The 26342-nt window shown below is 32.3% G+C and overlaps 2 protein-coding genes across 3 annotated transcripts; both read left to right on the forward strand.

Moving 5' to 3' along the window:
• Positions 1-2128: 2128 nt before the first annotated feature.
• On the forward strand, positions 2129-11787 carry LOC108205002 (uncharacterized). 2 transcript variants are annotated; one of them, XM_017374742.2, is made up of 17 exons: positions 2129-2207; positions 2298-2368; positions 2450-2552; positions 3686-3745; positions 3895-4059; positions 4154-4227; positions 4448-4550; positions 5850-5892; positions 6671-6733; positions 8113-8342; positions 9432-9552; positions 9630-9730; positions 10161-10274; positions 10355-10525; positions 10602-10745; positions 10830-10975; positions 11359-11787. In XM_017374742.2, exons 2-17 carry the CDS (start codon positions 2305-2307, stop codon positions 11508-11510), a joined length of 1854 nt encoding a protein of 617 aa, XP_017230231.1. In that variant the 5' UTR covers positions 2129-2207; positions 2298-2304; the 3' UTR covers positions 11511-11787. The 2 variants fall into 2 exon arrangements, with proteins under 2 accessions (XP_017230231.1, XP_017230232.1); XM_017374743.2 differs by having other exon boundaries at positions 2170-2188.
• A 6148-nt stretch (positions 11788-17935) lies between these two features.
• LOC108225288 (uncharacterized) lies at positions 17936-24580 on the forward strand. Its single transcript, XM_064087424.1, has 16 exons — positions 17936-17999; positions 18089-18194; positions 18497-18559; positions 18701-18847; positions 18956-19029; positions 19232-19334; positions 19448-19547; positions 20236-20298; positions 20982-21202; positions 22772-22892; positions 22964-23052; positions 23179-23292; positions 23373-23546; positions 23625-23768; positions 23852-23997; positions 24465-24580. The coding sequence occupies exons 1-16, from the start codon at positions 17936-17938 to the stop codon at positions 24578-24580; spliced, it is 1845 nt and encodes a 614-aa protein (XP_063943494.1).
• The last annotated feature ends 1762 nt before the right edge of the window (positions 24581-26342 follow it).

Here is a 26342-nt window from a genome sequence, read left to right on the forward strand (position 1 = left end):
GATTGTTATTTTTTCCATCTCTACCCATATTTATTGTGTTTACTTTTTATTATATTAACTTGATTGTATATTGAAAATGATAAATAAAAAAAGGCAAAACTGGAAAATTGTTGATAGATGTGCATTGAAAATAGAGAGACTCAACTATTTTAAAATATGTTTTTTTTTAAAAAGTCATCTAATTTGGGATGAAGAGAGTATAATATTTTTGCATTTGTAGAGCAACTATCGCAATATCTCATTCCCAAATACATCATGCATAAGTTAGCCAGCTATTTTCATTAACCAAAACGAGAGTTTGCATGTCTAGGAAGTCAGAAGTTATTGCAGCATCAGGGATATTAATATTTTAGCACGCGGCTTTCCACGTCCTCTGTGAAATCCAGAATAAGGATGAGAATCATCTCTGGCAAATATCAATACCATCATCGTATCGGTAAATAATGTCAATTTTACGAAAGGAAAAGTAATACTCTCTCCGTTTCAATTTATATATCCATTTTCAAGAAATTTTTTTGTTTCAAATTACTTGTACACTTCAACTTTCAATACAAAATTATATCTCCAAAAGTCAATTCTACTCCACATATCTCTTATTTATATTTCCTAGATCAATCACACACCACATATTATGCTCATTTAATTCAATTAATTTGTGACCAATCTCTTTTCTTAAACTGTGAGATTTTTTGAAAGTGGACATCTAATTTGAAACGGAGAGAGTATTATAATAACTACTATATTTAATGACTGTATAGTTTGATTTAATCCATCACATCGAAAGAGGTTTATTGACACATGATTATGATAAAAATAAAATATTCGAAAGAAGCTTATTGACACATGATTATAATAAAAATAAAATTTGAGTTTTATGATCGAAACTCAAATCTAAAATGATTGAATGACGATCATTCGTAGAAAAATTGCTGATTCAAAAGTTGATGATTTGTTTGATCATCTAAGTGTGATAATTTTGTATTTTTTAGAGTTTGAGATCAAAAGAAGTTTAATTGTCATTTAGAATTCCCAATTTTAATTTTTCCTTGAGAGATCATTTTAATATTTTAATAACACATTGAGAAAAATATATTAGTAGATTTCACTCGAATTAAATCGAAAATTAAAAAGGAGTTCCAAAAATCTAAAAAAATGACAACAAACCTCAAAATCTTGAGACAAAACTAACTTGAGTTTTTCACGAGAATAACTCATTAGAATATAAGATTGAAGATTATTTATCATTATTAAATAATCACGGATTCATGATATTAAGGATAATGTCATATAAAAATAATAAATTTTGATATAGTGAATTCTTTAAAAATTATTTTGGACTTTCCATAATCTAAATTTATGTGATCACTAAAATCAATGATTAATTGAGATTTTTAAAAAAAAAATCTATTTTTTTTAGAATGGATTTCTCAAAATTATGTGATTACAAAAATTATTGCTAACTTAACGTATCCTTCATATCCATTAGCTCTTTTAATTATTTTATTTTTATTTTTGCGGACATGCAGCCCCAATATTCCAACATATATGTAAAAAATTCTAGAATCAATTGGTTGCGAAGAAGCAGAAACTGACTTCTACAACTTCTATTTTTTTTCTCAAACACTCTATTAGCTTATTTACTTCTCACTTCTATTTCACTTCTTTAATTTAAGCAAAAAGTCATTTTTTAAAATTAACCCAAACGACCTCATAATTCATAAAATTTTTAGTTATATAATATATAAATTTTGTGCTAAGGTTTGATCTTTGTTATAAAAATAAAAAATCAATATTCGGAACTATTAATTTTGTCATAAAATTTTCATCATTTATATAAAAAAAATAATATTATAGAAAATGAGAAACAAACTTATATGTTGTTAACCATGTTAATGAATACTCATATCATTTATCAAAATTAATTTAATACTATTTAGTATTTACAATATAATAATTTACATAGTTAACTTAATTTTTTTTTTGAAAATAGTTAACTTAAATTTTAAAACTTGCTTTCACTGCTTTTACATAATTTAATATTTTGTCCGAGTTAAAATCAATCAAACTTTATGTAAAAAATAATCCGAGCCGATTAATCACCGATTTGATTTGGGGTGCCTGTGCGATTAATCGACTTTTTCTTGAACACCGCGAAGAAGGAAGTAAAGTAGTAAACCACATTCAATCAGTGAGCCAACATCATTTCTGTAAAACATATCTCCTCGTTCTTCTTTAAATATCAATTGAATTCCTAGGGTTTATGATATTTTCTTCACTTATTTAATTAACTTACTCAGGGCAAAGATGAGCGAAGCTCCGTCACTATATAATCTCTGCCTAGACTCAATCAAAGATATCATCCTGTTCGGTTAGTTGTTTACACTCTTTTCACATCACTGTCAATTGGAATGTTAATTTGCGCGTTGAGTATCTGATTTTGTATGTACAGGTGATGATGATTTATCCAGTCTGTATCAGCTTCCAACCGAAATTATCGATTGCTTGATTCCGCGATTACCGGCTCTCGCGTTGCAGAAGTTTCAAGATGCATTGTCAGTCTTATAGTTTCCCTTTTTTTTTTTTTTTTTTGGCTATATGAATGATTTATTTATGTATTGTTGTCTCGGTGATGGTGATTTCCGATGTTTATATGTGTGTGGAACAATTAATTGCAGTAACTAAGAGCGCGTTTGGCTGAGTTTAAAATTGTGACTTATGACTTAACGTGACTTAATGTGATAAGCTGGGACCTTAGAGCAAGCCCAATGCAATTTTGACTTATTAATGACTTATAGGTTATTAAAAATGTATTAGTATAAATAAAAATGATTTATGGGTAATTTATGACTAATGAGTAACTTTTATCAAAAATAGTTTGGAAAAATAAAGTCACTGAAAAAAGTAACTCAAACTAACGTCAGTTTCTGACTTATTTCTGACTTTAAGTCAGTTTCCAGCTTATCACACAAACAGATGTTTTTTAGCTTAAAGTCAGAAACAACTTTAAGCCTCTGACTTAAAGCTTATACAAACAGGCTCTAAGTTATGTTTGGTTAAAGCTCCGCTAGATACTTAATATTGTAATTGTAGCTCCTTGGAGAACGCATTCGAGTTTGAACTTGCAGTGTGTGATTAATGTTGTTTCCGATGTTTATATCTGTGTCTGGAATGATCAATTGTAGCAACTTAGTTATGTGCTTTTAGGTCAGCTAGAACATGATAAGTTGATGTGTGTAACGTTTACCCTTGATTTTAATCAAGTCAATTAAGTTCAGGTTGTTATGTTTAATGTCTAATTTAAGTATACTAGAATACTGGTGAATGCCACATGTTCATGTGTGTATATACAATTATACATCTTGTTGTTTCTTATTTTTCCTTGGAATCAAGTCCCCTACTTCTCAGATAGATAATAATAAGCTTCGAGTACAAAAGATGGATTTCGTTGGCTATATTCTCCTTTATAAATGGCGACACATCAATCCTTTTAGTTTATCACAATACTGTTTTTAGATCTACTCTGTTAAAAAAATACAAGCTCAAGGTAGGTGTTGTTTTGTTTGGCACTATGGTTGATTATATTGCTCTTTGTAAGTCATCAAATTGGTTATGAATTTGTAATGAGATAGCATCTGGGTTTCCTTTTTAGTCCATTAGATTAATCATATCCTTTTTGTTTTTACAGACCACTGAATTATGGGAACGAACATGAAGTTGCCTCTGGAAGCCAGAGAAAGCGTAAAAGGTTTGGACGGATGGAATATTGTCTGAAAAGTAACCTGAATGAGTAAATTTTTTAGTGTTAAAGTAGACAGTTAGCCACCGGGTCAAGTTTTGGTGCTTCTTTGGAGCAACTGTCTCCAGAGATTTGTACTTAACATTGTGATAATGCAGATGCGAGAACTTCGAGACTGCGTGGATGACATTATATAAGTCACGTTTCTCTGATTTCCGACGTCTAAAACCTGAGACCTGCCACTACTGCCATGCAAAAAGAGTTGGGATTCATGATTCCGGAAACAAGTGGCAGGGTCGGTACTGGAACTCACATATACAAAAGTATGCAAATCTCGTTGAATTGGCATGCCTGTGAATGTCACATTCATGAGCAAGAGTATATATATACAATTTGAATTCTGTTGACAATGTGCAGGTGCCTGTCTGTGGCGGCAGAGAAAGCTGTTCTTCCTTATTTTGATGGCTGTCTTGGTGAAATCAAAATTCCTGGTATAAATGCTGTCATTTCAAAGGCTTCATAGCCCATTCACTATAACCTGCTGCTATTTTCCATCTCGCTACATAAATTTATGGCCTTTGTTGCTCTATCTGCCTTCATCATTTAATTCTTACATTCAGATGTTGTTACTTGATTTTGATTTACCTATACTTACGATAAATCTTTTCTTTGTTCTATTGCACATTTTTTTAATTGTTAATTGGTTTGCAGATACCATTTTGTTATCTATGGGTTATAAGCAGTGTGGAAGTTATTTAGAAGTTGACTACTCAAAACTGGCTTATCACTGCCAACATTTTGGTTTATATGCCAGGTAGCAAATATCTTCCCCTGATCTAAAGTAGCCTTTTGTTGAGATTTTTAATTCTCTATGCTCATACACAATATGCCAGATTGCCAGCCATTATTTTCATGTAGTGAACCTTTCTACCCAAATATTAGTAGGGTCGGAAAAACCTTTGCATTACTGTGACTTATTTACCTAATAATTTATTAAATATAAGAAGAATAATTTTATTAATATGGTAATATTTAATAATGTTATAAAATATAGTAGATGTAAATAATGACATAGAATAAAATCAGTTTCAGTAATACTATTATCTCAAACAAAATAATAATAAAAAAAAGCATATACTAGACATTTGTAATATAAGTAAATAAAATAAATTATAGTATATGTGTTGTTGTACGTAATTTTAAAGATTATATTATTTATTTATTGGAAAGCAAGAGCTTTTTTTAAGCACATTACACATATAACAAATAGTACTACTTTGATGGAATTTCTAAAGCATAAAATAGAAAACTTTTCTATTAGTGCAGCTGAAAATTTCATAATGTAATTTTTTTGGAATAATCAAAATTTATCTAGGTGAATCCCATACAAAAATCAAGGTAATGTGCAAAGTTTCTTATAATATAGTGACTTGGAGCAATATGTTTATAACATATACATAATATCAAATCCTCAATGTTGAGAAATACCACAAAAAGAATAAAAACATGTATTGTTATTTGTTACAGAAGTGATCTTTCACTATTTTAAACACACATCTATTTTGCCAAGAATTTGACATAAATATGGTTGAATAAATAAAAAGTAATGAAATACATGTTTTGAGGTGCACTAATAGAGAAGTTCTCTGTTGTGTGCTTTGGAATATATGACGGGTATTGTTTGAATCTTGTAGCTTGATTAAGGAGTTTATTTTAAATTAATTTTTATATTGAATATAAACGACAGGGTTTGAGGGGAAAACTGAAAGATGGTAAATATGACTTGGATTGATTTGTCAACTGACATTATTATCCATGCACTTAAAGTGTGATTAATAATGGTAAAATGTATGGTAGATTCAATTCAATCTTTAGTGTAGATTGTACATCTGTATAAGCCTTTTGATTTGCTTCCTTAATATAATGCATCAATTTTTCCAACCATTACCTGATTACATTTTCAATATACATTTGAAAGAAATTATTTATATCAATGTTTGCTTGCATTCTTATATAGATACGTGAGGAAGCAGAGGAATATCTTTATTTAGTTTCTGGTAAGAGATAAGTGTAACCCAGTTGCTATTCCTAACTAATTTTGTTTCAATTGCAGGCGTCTGACACTTCACAACGTGCTTTTACAGACAGAAACTTGTGTAAGTAGCACTACAAAAGAAAGCTTCCCGCTTAATTTGTGCTTATCTTCTAGTTCTAGGTTTGTATCATACTCCAAGGCTTAACTATAATGTCCCCGTGCAAGTAATGTCTGGATTGCTTGTGTTGCAACTGTTAGGTTCTCGTATGACGTCATTGTTGGATTTATTGCAAGTTGCAACTAGACATAACTTTGTTTATTAATACTCCTTGTGAAACATACTGCAATGTGACTAAAAATCACGTTTGCTTGGAAAACTTATTATTTATGTAGAAAAAATAATGTTAATAATCTTAGGGTACGTGATACCCAAAGCTTTAAAACTATGTTTTTGAAGGGGAAGAAAAATGTTTGAAAATGGTCATGACCAACTCTGTCATTGTGTAGTATTGTTCTTTTTATAGTTTTTGCATGCTTTGTACAAGGAAGAATATGTTCCTGTACAGTTTGTTATCATCTCCTGGACAAGAAAAATTTCATACTGCTGATACTGGTTTACATATAGTAGTATAATTCCTCATTTTTTAGCAAGTGAATGTCCATGAGCACCACAATATTAATGTGCTGTAAAAAAAGAGTTGTGAGTAGCATCTTGGTAGTTGTCTTATTAATCTGTGGTGTTCTCTTTCCTTCAAATATGAAAGATAATTAGCTTTTGCACTCTATTGATACTCAAGGTCAAATAGAACTCTTAAACTGATTCTGGAAACGTAGTGGATTCTGCTGCCCGTGTCTTAAGATATCTGGTGAATGTTTATCGGGAACTGTTTTTGTTGCAGCATTTGTTGAGAAACAGTAAATTGGAAGAACTGGTGGTGCAATGGATAAAGTCCAAGGAACAGGTAGTATCAGTTTTTGAAATCAGTTTATGGAATGCGTGATATATGACCTTAATGTGCATGCATGATTTGTTTGCAAATCTTCTGTTAAAAAATATCTTCCCTGACTAAATTTAAAAGCGAATCTGTTAATTTAACAAATGGGATGTCAGCTCTGCGCATCGTATATAACAAGAAAAGTTAAAACAGAAAAGAAGTATATAATATAACAATAAGACAGACAAACACCAACTGATTTTTAAAAATCTGTCATTCACCAATATATTGGTAGAGGAGCCATTCTTTTAGCTACTGGAAACAGCTTCTATAAATTGCTTGATCTATATCACTGCTTGTATAAATCACTGGCAGATTGTGACTATTGTGATCGTGACACTGATATCAACATGCAAGAACCATAAACAGACATTACCTAGCTTAGAATCATTGTTAATACACCATCTCCGTTAATTTCTCGCAGTTAAGACTTATGGACTTTTGGTGAAATCTAGTTCTTGAACAAATGATGCAGCTGCTACTGCACTTGCATAGATGTTGATATATGTTTCAAGCAATGTGTAGCTGGTACATTTATATGATATAGATGGAATAACCAGAATTGTGTAACAGGCTAGCCAGACTTTAAGCGCGAGATGAGTGGGTTTCCGAAGCGTTAGGTCGTTTTGTAACCTTCTTTTCGAATTTGAAGTTTTTTTCTAAGTATATTAGACTTATATGATGAATAATATTTAGGGACCTGTGGTATTTCTGTTGCGACTATGTGCTTAAAGATTTTATAAAAAACCTGTGAATGTGAATTGAATAATTTTTAGAAGTCTGCCTATGTGTCTGCTTTCTGCTCGAGTGTCACTGTACCAACATGACATAATTGTTATGAATGCATTGTGAATATGGTGTCATCTACTTTTCTTCATAGCTTATCTAGTTCCTTCCTTGTATTGCAATTTCAAGTGTCCTTCAGTAATAGCAGTACAATAAAGATTAGGATGTCATTAGCTTTGCACATCAGTTATGGAGATTAAAGTAGGAGGAAGGGTTAAACTGAAGATAGAAGGACTTCTTAAGAGCAAATTAACATAATAGTCCCTATTCATCAAATACCACATCTATCTTTTATCTTACAATGGTCACATCACTTGATAACGATATGCAAACTTTGAAATCTCTCACTCTGCAGCTCTTATGTGGAAACATGATTTAAGCAGGTCATACAAGTAAATAACGCCTCTTACTATTAAGTTACAGATTTTAAGTATAAATGATACACTTGACTCTATATTTACTAACAGTTGGACCTTAAGTCTCTTAGTCTTACCTTCCTATCCCTCATCTGTAAGATGTCCTATAACTATTAAAATTTTGTAGCATGTTTAATCTCATAGGTTGAAGGAGTATGCAAACTTTTGAGTCAGAATGTTGAAACATTGTCCTCCCTTCACTTTAACCATTGCAAGCTTTCTGCGGAGTTTGTCAATGCAATATGTGATTCACTATTCCTGAAGGATATTCCAACGCATAGAATTCAACATTTTACAGTTAATACGTCAAGACTTCTTGAATTTAATTCTATTTCCATACCTACTGGATTGAAGTCTTTATTATCATCAGCAAGGTACGTCTTTCTCTAAAAACTTCATATGCTTTTTACATACTTATATTTTTTTTAAAAACAAATATTGCTAGTGCAATGCTTTTGATACTCATCAGTATTAAGTAAGTATTTACAAATAATAATCAAATCGATTGGCATTTATGTTTGTTTAACAAGTTCACGTTACTGGTTTTGGTGTATATTATCTCCTTCATCTTCAGTATTTCATTGTAGTACAAGTATGAAACAACAGTGATGGTAACAGGATATACGTTTAACGTTGATGACTTTTTGTTACAAGAAAATAGGAATAGATACCCTTTTAAGGGCTGATGCCTGATGGATACTAATTCCTTCTCGAGGACAGGATATGCGTGGCTTCGTGTCATGCATCAGGGTCAACGCTCAACCAGGCTTAAAACATTTGCAAGACGAAAGAAAGAAGTGAAGTAAATCAGGGCATTTCAGTAATTTACAAAAGGCACTAATGTTAAAGAAAACAATTAAATAAATGAAGTTAGGTAGTGGTGGGCCCAGGGAGATAGAAGGGGGGGGGGGGGGGTGCAATCAGGGTTATCATCGAATTTGTGTGTTATCTCTCAGTTCGGGATAGACGACTGAGGCTCTCGAATTATCCCAGGGTTTTGTATTACGTTCTGTTTCGAACACATCTATTATTAAGAGTGGCTAGTAGTATCTTTTGCCTGTTCATTTCAATTGAGGTGTGCATTTCATAACCCAGTGCATCACACTTCACTTGATTCTGGGAGAAGAATTACAATGTAAATGGTTTTCTGTTGTTTGTTTAGTTTAGGGAGGATATTTTCCTTATTTTCTTAAGTTTTAGTTTAGGGATAATAGGTTTCTGTTGTTCCAGCATATGTCTTCCACTATAATTTTGCTCTGTTATTAGACTTAATGTTCTGTGTATATTTTATTGGTTGATCTGGAACCAGAACGAAGTTCTGAATTAGGCAAATTCAAAAAGGATGTCAAGGCATAAAATCTTTGTGTATCTTCTGAAGTTTAGACTTCAACAGATTGACCAACAATCAGGAGGTCTTGTTCAATATATGCTCTAATTAATAAAGCCTCTGTTCATCTTATTAGGTGTTTGTGTACAGCAGATTTTCGTGATAGCGAGTTACGACAGAATTCTGCTAGAACGGTTTTCAGTGCACTCTTTGATGCCTCATCTAATATAGCTTTTCTGGACCTTTCAGAAAACAACGTAAGTGACATTTCTCATTTACAAGTTGCTAGTGTTCTTTTAAAGGTCAATGTTAAGTTTAAATCAATTTCATGCAGATTTCTGGCTGGCTTTCTCATTTCAAATGGAAACCTTCAAGTCAATTACATTTAAATCCAGAGATATGTGCATTGAAGTCATTGCGCGTGCTCAAACTAAGGTGACAATAATAAGAAACAAATTTGTAAGTTAGTAATTGGGTGACCTCAAAATATGGAAATCATTACTGCATGGTAAAGTGATTAATGACTATAAAATCAGGAAAGCTTTTACTACGACACTAACTAATGCTGCCCTGCGATCAAAGAAGCACACCTATTTTTTCATCACTTATTTAAGCGAGTAATGTGAAGTGTAGATTAATCTAAAGCCAAGCACACAAACAACTTGGGTGTTTGGCCCAATGTGTTATAAATATGTTAGTACTTGTTATCTTTATAAAATAGGACGTGATTTTGTACTTTAGCGCAGAACCAAATCTCGTACTTATAAATTCGTTAAAATTAGTACTAAATGTTTTGATTCCTTGACCAATATTTTTCTACTATATTCAAAGTTTGCGTGACCAAAGGGTATTCTACTGTTTACAGGGGAAGTAATCTACAGAAAGATGATGCAGACTGTCTTAACTATGCTTTGTTTCATATGCCTAACTTGGAAACACTTGATTTATGTGACAACCCAATAGCAGATGATGGAATTATGTGAGATTTTTTTTTATTTATCTTGCAACCTTGATCGTATACAGTCATCTCTCTCACAAGCTCTTTGTCAAAAATTTTAGGACTTTAATGCCGTACTTTACCAGGATGGCTGAGAGGGTCACCCCCTTTGTTGATTTGAATTTGGAAGAGTGTAAGCTTACATTTAATGGAGTTAAAACCTTGTTGCAAGTTCTTTCATCTTTCAAAAAGCCGCTGAATTCTCTTCGCATCGGAGACAATAATCTTGGCAGGTATACTCAGAATTTGCAGTTCATCATTCTTTATATGAATTCTTAAGTGTTTTATTCTAATATGTGTGACCTCTAGTGAAGTGGGGGTACAATTAGGTAAATTTATATGCACGGGTATAAAAGAACTTCATTTTCATGATATTGGGATCAACTCATCTGGTTTTTTGAAAGCACAAGAGCAAATTACGGAAGGGGTGAAGCTTGTTTTCATCAATATTAGGTATACTGACATTCTTGATGTCTATTAAAAGAGTTGAGCACTTTCCACACCCAAATATTACATTTCATATAATTGTCTTTGTAGAGGAAATTCTGGTGGTGTGGGAGCTGCAAAATTTATATCAAAGCTCATTATATCTGCCCCTGAACTAGTCAAAATTGATGCAAGTTACAATGTTTTGCCTGCTGAAGCTGTGTCTATCATCAGCTCTTCTCTGGAAACTGCAAAAGGTACACATTCCGTCATTCCTTGAGCAATTTTTTTTAATGTTGTTTGATGTACTTGAGGAGTTTGTCTTTACATCTTGTAGTGCTTACACTTTAGAAACTTTGTCTGTTTTTGTAGCTGTAAATTACGTATCTTGTGATATCATTAAAAAGAATTTAAGCTAAACTTACTGATTTATAATAATTATATATACACAGGTCAACTTCCTAAGCTTAAGCAAAATGAAGTTATTTTTTAATGTTCTTGTCATTTTCTCTTCTAAACCTTCATCCGGCATTACACAGTAAAATTCCGAGTAATTTTAAACAGGATAGTATACTAGCTTTACTGACTTGACATTCTTCTTCTTCTTTTCTTTTTTTTTTTTTTTTGTTTCAAAACCTAGGTACGCTTCAGCATTTAGACCTGACAGGAAATGCATTGTGCAGTCAACCAGCTAGCATAGCAATGCTCAAGAATGTAGGGAGTGGACATATCGATATAGTCTGGCCTATGCCCAACTCAAGTGCACAGTTTCAATATGATGATGATCCTTAAACGTTGCTCTTCACTTGCCTACAGATGGAGCATCATCTGCCATGGCTTCCCTATGCATACAGCTTTCTATTAAAAGAGTAGGAGTAATAGTCATATGTTACCCTGTATTTCTGTATTACATGTTAGCATTGTATATTAGGTGGATACTATGGGCCTTACCAGTTCACCTGGGTTTAATATCTTGGGGGAGTTTTGAGGAAATTGTACTGAACAAGACTACAAGAGTGGCTAATCATGTATTTCTGTATTTTATTTTAATGCTCCCTTGCTGTGTCAATGATCTTGCCCCTCCATTGGGAAGAAAACTTTAGGTTCTATCTATTATATTTCTGTCAACAAATGAATTTACCCGTTCATAATTATGACACAAATTTGTGGCAAAATACTTGAGTTCCGAGGCGAATGGACTTTGAAGTACCATATGGTAAATTGTTCTTGAATAGATTATAGCCTGCTTGTTTATCAGTTTTTGAGTTGAACAGTATCTTGAAGCTCCTTGGAATTAGGTTTACAAGTCTAAGTTCCCAGGATTAAGATAAATACATGTTATAACTTGCTAAACCATTCTTTGCAGAAGAGGAGTATCTCAGATCTTGTATCAAATTACTTGCTCCAAATAACATTTTGGACTTTTTTGCAAAATGTACTCTCTTCTAAATTTTTTGAAAAAAAATGTTTGTTTTTCTAAATCGTTTATTTACAAATATTTTAAAAGATAGTAAAATTATAAAAATATAAAGAAAAATAGTATTTTTGATAAATGCTAGACATTCTATGGCACTTGAAAAGGATTAATGAGAATATTGAGAAAAATAAATAGAAATGACAATAGCGATTCTATATACTTATTAAAATAAACGGACATGATAATATTGATTATCATTTATTTTATATGATCTATGTATATATCTCAAGTAGTTTTGTTTATATGACCTATGTTTAGGGCTAGGGCCTTCGTTACAAAGCCGGATCCTGTTAAAGTTATCGAACAGGAGCCAAGTTTGGATTAATCGTGAATATTTTGAGTGGAGTTCGAGTTGCTTATTAATTTCCCTTCGTTTAGACTTGTTTAAACCAGTATCATGAAAAATATTAAGTAGTTCTAAATTATGGAAAATCTTTTTCGCTTTTAAGTAAAAAAGCCGAGTCGACCGATTGAGAGGTAAGAAAAAAAATTAAATTACAAATATTTTCTTAAGAGACATATGAGATACATCTCGTGTTTCTCGTATTGAGCTCCTTTTCTTGAGAGACATATAAGATACATCTCGTGTTTCTCGTATTGAATTCCTACTGTTGTTCTTGATCAACCTAATTGGTTAAAGAAGTTTTACTGAAAACGGGAGAAAATATAACAAAATCAAACTCTACATTTCAAACTTAAACAAATGCCCAAAATGTGAAAAAAGGATTGGTACATAGGCTCAATGGAACCGTAAAATTCAAGCAGGTCAATAAGTGGAAATATAAAATATTTAAAATATATACTGTGATACGGAGAAAACATCTATTTCTAGCTAAAAAACCCAGCTAGAATAAAAAGCCAAGCAAGAGCAGGACACAAAAACTGTGGCCACCATCCAGACTTGCAACTTGCGATGAAATACTTGGTTGATCAGATTTTTCCAGCCGTGATCAAGCACCCTATAAACATGATTATTAGTTATTACTCTGGGTTAGCCGTCTTATTGCAGACGGAGACCATCACGAGTACAGATTTACTTTTCTGCGTCACACCTTTTGCGTCGGTTCTGTAAGTAACGTCGCTATACAGATTATACGCGTCGGGTGTATATTTAACCGTCGCTAAATGTGGATAAAAAGAGCTCCCATGTTATATTCCATGTACGAAGAGAATGAATAACTCTGCTATTATTGCGGAGTCTCAGTCCTAAAATCTTCATACGGACCGCTTCATCGATTAGCTTCGCAACCAGGCCATGAGTTTGATGCTTTGATTGAATAACCTCAAGTTTCCTTATTGCTGTATGAAATAAATCATGCTTCCCAGAACTAGTCGGTTAATAACATTAACTATCGACTTGCTTCTCCAATTTGCTTATAAGATTTAGGGGGAGTGTTTTAGCATTTAGGGGGTTAACTTCTTGGGTTTTGGTACCTTTTATATATACTTTTGGTTGAAATTATAGCTTCGACCAACTCTGGTCGCAATAAAATTTTCGACTAGATATAATCGCCTTTTATTTTCGACTCGGTATTGTCGCGCGACAAGAAATTTTCGATCGAAATTGACCGAATATATTTTTTTCCTACGGAAAAATGTTGGCGTCGGGTCCAAAAAACCGGAGGCAAAAATCCTATTGGAAATTTAAGTTCGGTTGAAATTATTTTTGACCAAATTGTTCGCGGGAAGCGCTCATGAAAGTTATTGGATGGGATATTTTTCGACTGAATGTCAAGCAGTCGAAAATATCTTTAGTTTCGAGTGTTTATTTTAACTACGTCGTAGCAGTCGAAATATAAATTATTTTCGACCATCTTCATATTCGATGAAACTTGGTCGCTAAATTTATATTCGACTACCTATTTTGTTGTCAAATTTTTCATCAACTCTTTTAATATAAGTAATCAAGTAAAAAAATAGGGGGGCTAAATAACAATTTTGACATTTTATAGAAAAAAGTAGAAGTGTGTATAATTTTTGGGGGACGGCTGCCACCCCGTGCCTTCCGGTTCCGGTCCTTTCTGGGTCATTAGTTTATTGGGTTAATACTCTAATTGGTCACTGTACTGGACCAAAACTTTCAATTGGCCTACCAAGTCAAAAAAGTTTTCATTTAAATAATAAAGCATCTAAAAACTTACAATAATAAAGCATTAACCCTTAGTTTATTATGATGAATTGTCAGCCAGAGAATAAAAGCATGTTTAAATATTGAATTCAAGCTGTAACAGACCAACTCATACCAATCAACTTGGGCCATATTTCTCCAAAATCACTCGTCGTACTCGGGGGAAGTACTGAACATATATTTTACCTTCTCGAGAGATCAATTTAGCTCTTTCTGGGGCATTCTTTTTGCAGCAAACTACTATACTTTGAGTTTCAGGCCATCTATCAAGTTCGGTTATTTGTGTGTATTTTTAAATTAGTGCTGTGTAAATACTAATTTATACTCCCTCCGTCCCTTGAGGCCTGAGTTATATACATTGGGGGACGGGACGCGGCACGGACTTTAATGCTCCTGTAAAGTATAGTTTTATAACTTATTTTTGAGATTTTTCTATTCTGAATAAAAGTTGGAATGCTATATTTTTATTTAGAATTTTTTTTAAAAAAATAAGGTATAAAACTATATTTTATAAGAGTATTGAAGTGCGTGTCGAGCAGTGAAAAAGAAACGTATAGAATTAAATGGGACAGAGGGAATATGGTTTTAGATTAACGGTTCATGTATAGAGTTCAAGATATGAAGAGTTATATTGGTTTAGAGTTTAAATTTTAGGATTTAGGGTTTAAGATTTAGCTCTATAATTTTGGATTTAAAAGTTAGCTCTACAACAAACAAGTCTATTTACGACAAAAATCAAATCCGTTGTAAGATATTACTACAGACACCAAATCGTTGTAAGATATTATGATGATTTTTAATCTTTAAATTACGGCATAAGAAAGTTGGATAATACGAATTTTTCCGCGGGAAAAATGATGTCATGTACTGACGACGAATAGATCTATGTGTCGTAAATTACACATTTGAATATTTTTTCTAATTAAAAAATAATCAAAAAGTGTACCAGCTCTTAGCGCAATACTGTTTTTGCATTGTAACTTACGACCGTTTCCATATTCGAAACTAGGTTAAACTTGTGACATTTTATCATACTTACGACGGTGTTGAAAATTATGACATTTTCTTGAACTTATTGCTCGAGCAAAAACGACGAAATTTGTGCGTCGCAAATTTTGACGGATTTAGCATTTTGGGGTTTATGAATTGGAGTGCATGAATTAGCTGTTAGGGTAGGTTTTAGGATTATTTTTGAGGTTATTTGGTGCTTAGTATATATATTATTGGTGATTTGTGCATATTTTTAAATTAGTATGTTGTTAATATTTTGGTGTTTGTTTTGAAATTTTATTTGCTAAATATTTAATTTTACAATTTATACTCTTTTGATACTTAATATGCACATTTGGTGCTTTTTGTCCGTTTTTCACTGTATGTTTTATTATTTTTATTAGGTTTTTTTTTTGAACTTTTTGAGAGTTATGACTTAAAAGTTAATTGGGGTTTATAACATTTTAGGGTTTAGATTTATGATTTAGAATTTAAAGTTTAGAAAGGTTTTGAACTTAGGATTTAGCTTTATGATTTAAGATTTTGCTTTTATAATTTAGAATATGACAATTAGAGGTGTTCTTAGTACAAACACCTCTTATTAGTGATCCAACGTTAAGTATAGACAAAACAAACGATGTAAAAGACAATCCAAACAAACACTAGCCTACAGGGACAAACAATCTGCAATTTCCACCAAAAACAACACAAGGTGACTAAAAATTAGCACCAGCCCATGTCATGATCGGAAAACCCCATATTTTTTAAAATCCTGACACTCCATATATCTGCTCCAAATAAATCTACAAAAATCTTCCTCGTAAATTCATTAATTAAGGCACCATTATTTTTTTTTTTGGAATTCATACATAAATTACATCTCCACCTGCTCCAAATAAACATCAGATGCAGCTAGAGCATGTGAAAAAGACCCCAGAAAGAAAACCTGCAGGCTTGAACAAAAGATACATACACCCACCGGAAAATCCCTGAAAACAACTCAATATATTACCTGAAAAAACCAGTGATTTTGGAGGTCTGTAGCACAAAAAAATTGTAGACTTTTCGAAGACTAATACTTTCCACACTCCCTCGTTCTGAAAACAATGAAACAAACCAGCAAGCAAAACCTGAAGGACAATTGATTATAGAATATTTTGAACTCCCTTATTTCTTGAACCCCTGAGAACTTGATGTAGAAAACCCCTGCCACAAGATCAATACCCAAAAACAGCATATCAAACATAAAACCCCAATAACATTTGTAATTGCCCAAACATTGCTACTTGCTGTGTCACACAAATATGCCCAAGTCTTAAAGAGAACTGCATTAACCTGTACACCAGTACCAAAATTTTCTCAGAAAAGCACAGAGACCCACCTGTATAATCTCATTTTTTTTAAAAGAAATATATTGAGCAAATCATCTTTTCCTTCCACTAAATTTTAACAGTAGCATTTTTAATTGGATTACAACTCCATCTCCATTGAAGAGTTAAAAAAAATTATGAACAAATATTCTAAAACTCATTGATTATTGTGATATTTCCAACTACAACAAATACGCTAACGAATCCCCACTCAGAACCGATAATTTAATAAAATCTAAGAGAATCTAACAATTTTTTGAATATAATTAAATTTAATGGATTTTAATTTATTAGATTTGTATAACACAAAATTTAAAGGATAATTATTTAAAATAATTATTGGATACAAATTGAATAATTTGAAAATCTTAACTAGATATCACAAAATTTTACTATTATATTTTGAAATTTAGATTATATATATATAAACGACGTGCACGCTTGCGTGTATGTATATATATATATATAGAGAGAGAGAGAGTCACTCTATTACAAACTACTAAATGTGAACCCATGCTTTTAAAAGTATGAGGGCCCCGAGAATGGACCCCGAGGTGGGCCTTGGCAAGACTTAGGCGGGGCCTAGTGGACGGGGTGGGCTCCAGTGGGAAGGAGTGGGGCAAAATATTGGCTCTTGAGCTTTTCTGGCCCTCGGGTCATATCCATAACCTTGGTGAGGCTTTAGTGGGTCAGAATGGATTAAGTGGGGACGGGAGTGAGCCTCCGGTGGGTGATGACATCTAGGGGTAGACCTAATTTCTCTTGATTTGCATTTAAAGTTCGCATTTAATGGTTTGTATTTCATCATTAGATTATATATATATAAAGATTTTAGCTAAAATCAAATTGAATATAATACAGGGAGTTGGCCGAAATTTTTAACATTAAAAAAAATGCATTGAGAGGGGTATGAAAACAGCTGTGAAAACTACACGTGGCATATTTTAATTTGTGGTGTTGATGTGCATAGAGGACCCATTACATTTATAAGAATGAACCAAAACATAGTGACTCATTTGTAAGAAATTTAAGAGAAATTTCTTTGGTGCTCTACATTTCTCTTAAATAAATACAAATTACCCCCAACACCTAGCATTTCAGCAGAATAGCGTTCGAGTCTAGTTTCCTCGGTTTCTCCTCCAATTCAATGTATGTATAGTGCACTCAGTGTTGTATAATGCACTCTTGCAAACCCTAGTCGAGTTCCTTAAGATTTTTTTTTTTTTTAACTGCAGTTCTGTAATTTGCAAGGATGAGAGAAGCACCGTCGCTGATCACACTATGTCTGGACTCAGTAAAAGATTTGATCCTCTTTGGTGAGTCTGTTTTTAATTTGTTGATTTAGTTGAATCTGAAGTTATGCACTGCAGTATTAATTTATAGTTCTTCTTTGATTGCTGTACAGGTGATGAAGATATATCTATTTTGTATCAACTACTTCCATCACAAATCATCGATGGCTTGATACCGCGACTACCCGCTCTTGCGTTGCTCAAGTTTGAAGATGCATTGTTAGTCGATCTCATTTCATACATATATATCTTGCCTTACGTGTTGATCTATTCGTGTTTTTAATTTTATCTCTTTTCAATTACATCTTGAAATGATCTATCATGTTTTTTTTCCAATGATGATTATATATTTGATCCAGTCGTGGAGATTGTACTACTCTTCGTAAATGATGAATATCTTCATATAATTTGTATTAAGATGAGATTATTTATATGATCCAGCGGGGCAGATGTTGTAATGAGATAGCAGCATCTGGATTTTCTTTGTAGTACATCAGGTGAATGTGTGTCCTTTTTTGCAGACCATCGAATTACGAGAGTGAAGATGGAAATGGCTCTGGAACTGATCAGAGAAAGTCTAAAAGGTTTGATCCGATAAAATATAGTAGAAAAATTAGCATAAATGAACATTTCACTAGTAATTTTGAAATAGGCATCAAGTCATGTTTTGGTGCTTCTTTGAAGCAACTGTCTGTGGATACCCTTGAGTGTTAATGGTCTTGCAGATTGGAGGACTTTGATACAGCATGGATGAAACTATATAAGTCATCCCTCCCTTCGTGGATTACGATACCTAAGAACTGCAGCCACTGCCGCGCAGCATATAAATTTGAAAACTGGAGGGAGCAGTACTGGAACTGCCATATACAGATGTATGTGAATCTAGCTGAATTGGCACGTGCCTGAATATTTATATCTTGAACAATATATACAAACACGGATTAATTAATGAGTATTTGAGATATCTTGACAATATGCAGGTGCCTACAGTGGGCAGCAGCAATAGCTAGTAATCCTAATTTTAAGCGCAGTCTTGGTGAAGTCATGATTGAAGGTATACGATGATGGTCTTATTTCATGGACTTAATATGCCGTTCATTGTAACTTGCTGCTACTCTAAGAATTCATGTCCTTCGTATCTGGCTATCTGCTCCTGTCACTTTGGTCTTACATTAAGATGTTATAAATTTAGTGTTCTATTTGCACATATCTAATCGATGTCTCTGGGATTCTTCAATCATTTATGGGTTCTGCAGATTCTGTTTTGAAATCCATGGGCTTTAAGAAATGTGGATGTTATTCAGAAGTTGACTTCTCAACGGTTGCTTATCACTGTCAGCATTTTGGTTTATATGCAAGGTAGCTTTTCGTTTTAGGTTTTAAATTTACAATATTGCTCATACATAATATGTTGTTTAAAGGGCTAACCCTGCTTGACAGTATTAATCATTTTCATTTCACAATTAATGCAGGTGTCTTACACTTTCATCTGTGCTTTTACAGGAAGAAACTAGTGTAAGTGGCAATACAAAAAGAAAGCTTCGTGCTTCATTTGTGTTTATCAATCTGCTAGTATGGAAATAGACATATCTTTGCATATCGATTCAAATAAAAAATCACATTTGCTTACCAGAGAAACTTATTAGTTGGTAAAACTAGGGGTAATAATAATAAGAGTGTAATAATGATAGGGCACATGAATCTCAAAGGTTCATAACTACGTCTTCGGAAAGGGAAATAAATATTTGGCCATGGTCATAACTGACTATACCGGTGTGTGTTCTTTCTAATTGTGCTGCGTACTTTGTTTAAGTAAGAACTATATATGTATCCAACTGACATTATCCTTGCGTGTTCTTTCTATTTGTGTTGGATACTTTGTTTAAGTAACAACTAAATTTTCTTTTGTAAAGATTTTCATTTCTGGGACAAAAATTTGAACTCATACTGATAATGCTTGTTCATCTTCCAGAAGCTAACGCTCATGCATATAATATTATTAAAGTGCTTTTAGAAAGATTTTGTCAGTAGCATCCTAATATTTCTCTAATTTGGCACAGCAAATAAATTAGTCAGATATTCAGTAAAACCTGTTCGCTTTGTTCTTGATTGGTGATTTCTTTACCGAGTTCATCTTCCTTTGATTATGAAAGCTAATCATCTAACCGTTCCACTGAAATATAATTTTGAGCTGATTCTTGCAACATGACGGATCCTGCTTTTCATGTGCTGGGATATCATGGATCTATTTCTGTTGCAGCATTTACTAAGGGAAAGTAAATTGGAAGCTTTGGAGATTCATGATGTTAACTCTAAAAAGCAGGTAACTTTCTCTAATGTGTGTGTGCATGATGAAGTATCCATGATATTCATCACCATCTATGCGTTTTCTGATTAATTTGTAAAGCTAATATGTAAAAACCACATGCAATATTGTTAGACTTTTGTGCATTCTAGATAAGAGAAAAGAAGAATAGAGTATAGAAGGATATAAGTATATGCATTACATAAGCTTTTCATGTTACTTAATTCTGTAGAACAAGGTGAAAGGAAGGAATAAACTAGAAATAAAATGATTCCTAAATAGCAAAATAACACAAAATTGCTAATATATCCATGGTGTTGATCCGGAACAATCGATTATAATTAAGTCAGTTTTCAGCTGGATGATAATCAAAAATTTAAGATTAAGTTATTCATGGATTTATTCCGCTAACAGTACCTGACATATATCAATATTTATCTTTTCTGATGATGGTTATATCACTTAATATAGGAGACACGAACAATCAAATCTCTCACTTGAAGCTCTTAGGTAGCTAGGAACAAGAGTTGAGCATGTTAAATAATTAAGGAAATAACTCCTTAATACTAATCTACTGATTAAGTTACAGATTTCAAGTATTAATTAATAATACATTTGTGTGGATATTTACAATAAAAATGGACTGTGAGTGTTAGTCTTACCTTTCTATTTTCCTGTTTGTTTCATGTGAAAACTCATAGGTTGATGGATTACACAAAATTTTGAGTCAGAGCGTTAAAACATTGGTCTCCCTTCGCTTTGAGAATTGCCAGATTCCTTCAAAGCTTTTTAGTAAAATATGTGATTCACTACTTGCCGAGGATCGTCGAACACATAAAATTAAACATTTTAGAGTTAATTCATCTAGATCTTTTGAAGCTGGTTTACCTACTCGTGTGGTGTCTTTCCTATCATCAGCAAGGTATGTCTGTTTCTAACAACTTATTATTACTACGTTTTATGGGGTTTTGTTTACTAAATCATAAGTAGCTGCTGCTGCTCCTGTTCTTTTCCAGTTTCTTCTGTTTTATTAACCCAGAAAACCTAGAAGCTTGTCTTCTGTTCATCTTCATCCGTCGTTGGAATTATTTATAGCAGGCTTTTAAACCTTATCACTTTATCTGTTGTGCTTTGATTATTGTTAATATCCTTGAATACCCAAGATTCCATTTACTGATTTCTAAAGCTTTTGTGCTGTGTATATAATAAAACTATTACTTTGGAAGGGTTTGAGTTCTAACACCACCCCACACTCCGACTACACATTCCGAGATTCGTTTTAATTTTCTTAAATACATCCGGTTTTATTGACTTCATAAAAATATCCGCTAAATTAATTTATTTTTGTCCGGCAGTGGACCAGTATAACAATTTTATTATTCTCCTTCGTCAAAAAAAAAAAACAATTTTATTATTCTCGAAGAAAATGGTAGTTTATATTGATGTGCTTCCTTCAAATGTGGCGGGACGTACACTTAATTTATGTAGAGTAAGATAACAATTATTACCATTTATTATCACTGGTATATTGGTCGTAATAAGTTTTCGACCACCTTGGTCAATATGGTACCAATTGCTATTTGGATATTTAGTCACTCTAAACCATCATTACGACAGTTTACTCGGTTATAATTAGCTTTGACCGCGGTCACGTTCGTAACAGATTCACTTTGCATTTTAATTTTACGACCAATTTTATTACGACTGATATTCCTTGAAGGTGGTCAGAAATGGGTTACATTTAATTATTAACTACTCGGTTGTAAATATCAATTGTGAGATAAAGTAACGACCGGAGTAGTGGGTCGGGTCGGTCGGTGATTACCGACCTGATTTTCTAATCGGAAAATGATGTAATCGGTGAAACCAATCGTTTCTTGTAATGATATAATAGGTTGCTTTATTTTTGGTAATTATATTTGTTCTCAAAAGAGAAAAATCCCTTGAAATATCTATGATATTAGGGAAAATAACATTCCTTTCATATGATGAAACCATGTTCAAAAATTTTAAATTTTCATATTTAAGAGTATTTTTCTAAATGATATTCAAATGAAGGCAAATTAAATTGTTTTCACAAGTACATTTTTCAGAATTATTTACAGAGAAAAATCTTCCTTGTATCCAGAATCAAGTTATTTCCTGCTGTCAAATAGAGCCTTGATAGTTGATCTCCTTAGGAAGTGCACAAAAGACTATAAGACTGTGTTTATCAGATGAAATAATGATATAAATATGAAATTTCATATAATGTCTTCATTTCTTTTTTCAATCATCATTCATATATAGGTGCTTTTGCTTCATCACTTGATTTTATGTTCAGTGTAAAGATCAGTAATATTATTAGATGATCAGTAACCTGAACCGATTTCTAAAAGTGAAAATAATGTGTTATTATTCAATTTCAAAAAGAATTTAAAGCCAATCTTTTGTTTACTTACGAAGTTGTACTCATCATCAACAGATGACTAACCTTTGTTCATTTTGTTAGGAGTTTGTGTACGGTAGATTTTTGCGATAGCAATTTGTCCAGGGATTCTGCAAAAAAAGTCTTCAATGAACTTTCTGAGGCTTCATCTGATATAGCTGTTTTGGACCTTTCAGAAAATGATGTCAGTAACGTACCTTATTTACAATTTGCTTGTGTTCTTCTAAAACTCAATGTACAAGTTACTTAATGCAGATTACTGGCTGGCTTCCTTTTTTGATGTGGAAAAAATATTCAACAGATGAATTGTGCACATTGAAGTCACTGCGTGTGCTCAGACTCAGGTATTTTATTATGTTTATGATTCTAAACAAACTTATAAGTTAGCAAACTTATAATTGATTCCTCAAAAAATGTTTCTGGACCAAACTGGCAGTTCGTATGTGACCGAGGTATCTTTTTGTTTCCAGGAGCTGTAATCTACAACTAATTGATGCAGCACGGCTTAATTATGAGCTGTTTAAGTTGACAAACCTGAAGACACTGAATCTATCTGACAACCCAATCAAAGATGATGGACTTGAGTAAGTTGTGTTTTTCTTTTTTGGTGACCTTCATCATATACATTCATCTCTCTCTAACTATTTCCTTGTCAAAATTTCAGAAGGCTAATGCCATACTTTTCACGTATGGCTAATGAGGAGTCAGCCTCCCTGGTGAATTTGAATTTAGAAGAATGCCAGCTTACAGGTGAAGGAGTAATAAGCCTGTTGCGAGTTCTTTCATCCAGTAAAAAGCCGTTAAATTCTCTCCGCATCGGAGAGAATAATCTTGGAAGGTTTGCTTGGCATATGTGCTTCATTATTCTATATATAAAATGATTGAGTTATTTTTTTTTAATACGTGTGACCTCCAGTGTAGTGGGGGAACATTTGGGAAAATATATATGCACAGGTGTTAGAGAACTTCATTTCAACAATATTGGGATCAAATCATCGGGTTTTTTGGAAGCCCGAGAGCAATTAACAGAAGGGGTGAAGCTTGCTTTCATCAATATAAGGTCTGCTGACATTCATGACATGTGTAAAAGAGTTAAGTAACCCTCTCAGACCAGAACATGACATGTTTATACCTTTGTTGCAGAGAAAATGATGGAGGTATGGGAGCTGCAGAATTTATATCAAAGCTCCTTTTGTCGGCCCCTGGACTAATCAAACTCGATGCGAGTTACAATGCTTTGCCTGCTGAAGCTACCGCTATGATCGGCTCATCGGTGAAAAGTGCAAATGGTACACTTTCCTTGAGTAGAAATTTCTGTTTTTGTTTAATTTACTGAAGGATTTTGAATTTACATCTCATCATACTTTATTAAGATTGTCTAGCAACAATACCATAAGATGTAGAAATCTTGTTGGCTCTAAATCTTAGAGAATCGATCTTAATTTTTGATTATCATGTTTTTCCTTTCAAGTTTTTAATCATAAAATAAACAAATGGGAGGCTTATGTAATTTTTACCGTTCGTAACCTCTATCTCGTCTAACCATCATCTGGTAATTTGGAGTAAGATGAAAAGAAATGTTATTAGTTGTTTGAAACATGGAGGGTGTATTATATATATCCTTTACAAAGGAAAATAAGAGTTAACCCCTAACTTACTAATATGCAAGAATATTTAATATTCTGGTTTGCCTTGCCATGTATATTGTAAATTGTGTGGCTTTGCTGACTCGACATTCCCTTTTGATTAAAACCAGGAAAGCTTCGGTATCTGGACTTGAGTGGAAATAGTCTGTGTGGTGGAGCTGCTAGTAGAGAGATGCTTAAAAAATCTGTCGAAGATAAACATATTGAGATATATTGGCCGGCTTAACTCCGGAATTAAAATTTTTATTTGATGGTTATCCTTGAATATTGCTCTTTCTGAAAGATTATAGAATGATCATCATCTAGCAAAACAGCTTTCTCTAACTTTGTTTGAGAATGTAAATATATATTTTATTGATTAATGATATGATATTGTTGGGAAAAGATCTGAAATTATAGAGTACTTTTAATAATTGACTTGGAATTTTAATATTCGAATGCCGTAAATCTTATTTTTATTTGGAAGAAAACAAGGTTCGACCCAGAATTTGCATATCGTCATAATTTATATTATTTAAATTTAAATTTGATCTTATAATTTCTTAAACATTAATCAAAACTTATAAATACTAAAAAAATATCTTCTAAAAATATTATAAATCAAAAAATAATAATAATTTTCTATTTTTATTATTTGCATATATTTGAAGTAGAAATATAATAAATAAATAAACAAATAAACAAATAAGAATAAATTCATATATGATAATTATTATTTATAAAATTATATTGATATGTTTTCTATTTTAAATTAAATATTTACTAATAAATTAGAAATTATCCTCCCGAAGTTTCTAGTCTTTTCCGTTAATGTAGTCTTAAGTATATAATTATCCTCCGGAAGTTTCTCGACTTTTCCCGAATCAACCCGATCTTGATAGAAAATTCTCACACCCTTTCAATCTCATCTATAAATTCAATCCTTGTGCATCTTCATTCATTCGCCTAATTAGATGCGAAGCTATCCCGACACCAGTTCAATCTCCTCTCTCAAATTCTTGTCTCTCTTTTTCATTCATTCATCAAATAACATCCGATATTATGTGGGCTCTCCCCTTTTCTACTAATCCAATCCTCCTCGTGTGAGTATTATTATTACATAGCTTTTTTCTCAGTTACATCCTTTCGATTCATCTATTTTCTTGCTCACCTAATTGAATATTAATTAAAGTATTTTGCAACAATTATGACATTATCATGAGGGTTATTAAACACTCAATTTTAAAAATAAAGATATGTCGTCAAATCAGATTTCAAAGTGTTGTATTTGTAAATTTGTTTTCTCTAATTTATCGAATATTTTTGCTAAAATTTTCTCCTTCAAGATCTCGACTTTAAAGGAAGCGTTCTCTAAGATTAATATTGGAAACCTAATTAATACATTATAAAATTGTGAATATTTTTAATCTTATTAATTTGGGCCTAATCCGGATTTTTAAAAGGAAGAACGATTTTATCCAGTTTTCTTAAAATTTATATTTATGATATTTGAAGTTTATTATATAAATTTCTATGTATACATGTGTAAGAACTAAATTTACTAAACTATCTTGTACTATGATTATATGTATATTTTGAGTTATGTTTGTACTTAGATCGGGATCAATCAAAATTCTGTCTAAATATCGATTCAGCACAACGATGTTGTATAATATATAATTTACTAAATTTGATTTGATTTTAATGAATTGATATATATATATATATATATATATATATATATATATATATATATGATGCTTTTAACTTGTTCTGTAAAAAAAAAAATTACATACTTTTTGTTTAAATTCAATTTGTACATTTTTTGCAGTAAACAATGAAGAAATTGCTTCAGCTACAACGAATTGATGCAGCACGGCTTAATTATGAGCTGTTTAAGTTGTCGAACCTGAAGACACTTAATCTATCTGACAACCCAATCAAAGATGATGGACTTGAGTAAGTTGTGTTTTTCTTTTTTGGTGACCTTCATCATATACATTCATCTC

Source organism: Daucus carota, chromosome 1 (assembly GCF_001625215.2).
Source record: "Daucus carota subsp. sativus chromosome 1, DH1 v3.0, whole genome shotgun sequence".
NCBI classification, from domain to species: Eukaryota; Viridiplantae; Streptophyta; class Magnoliopsida; order Apiales; family Apiaceae; genus Daucus; species Daucus carota.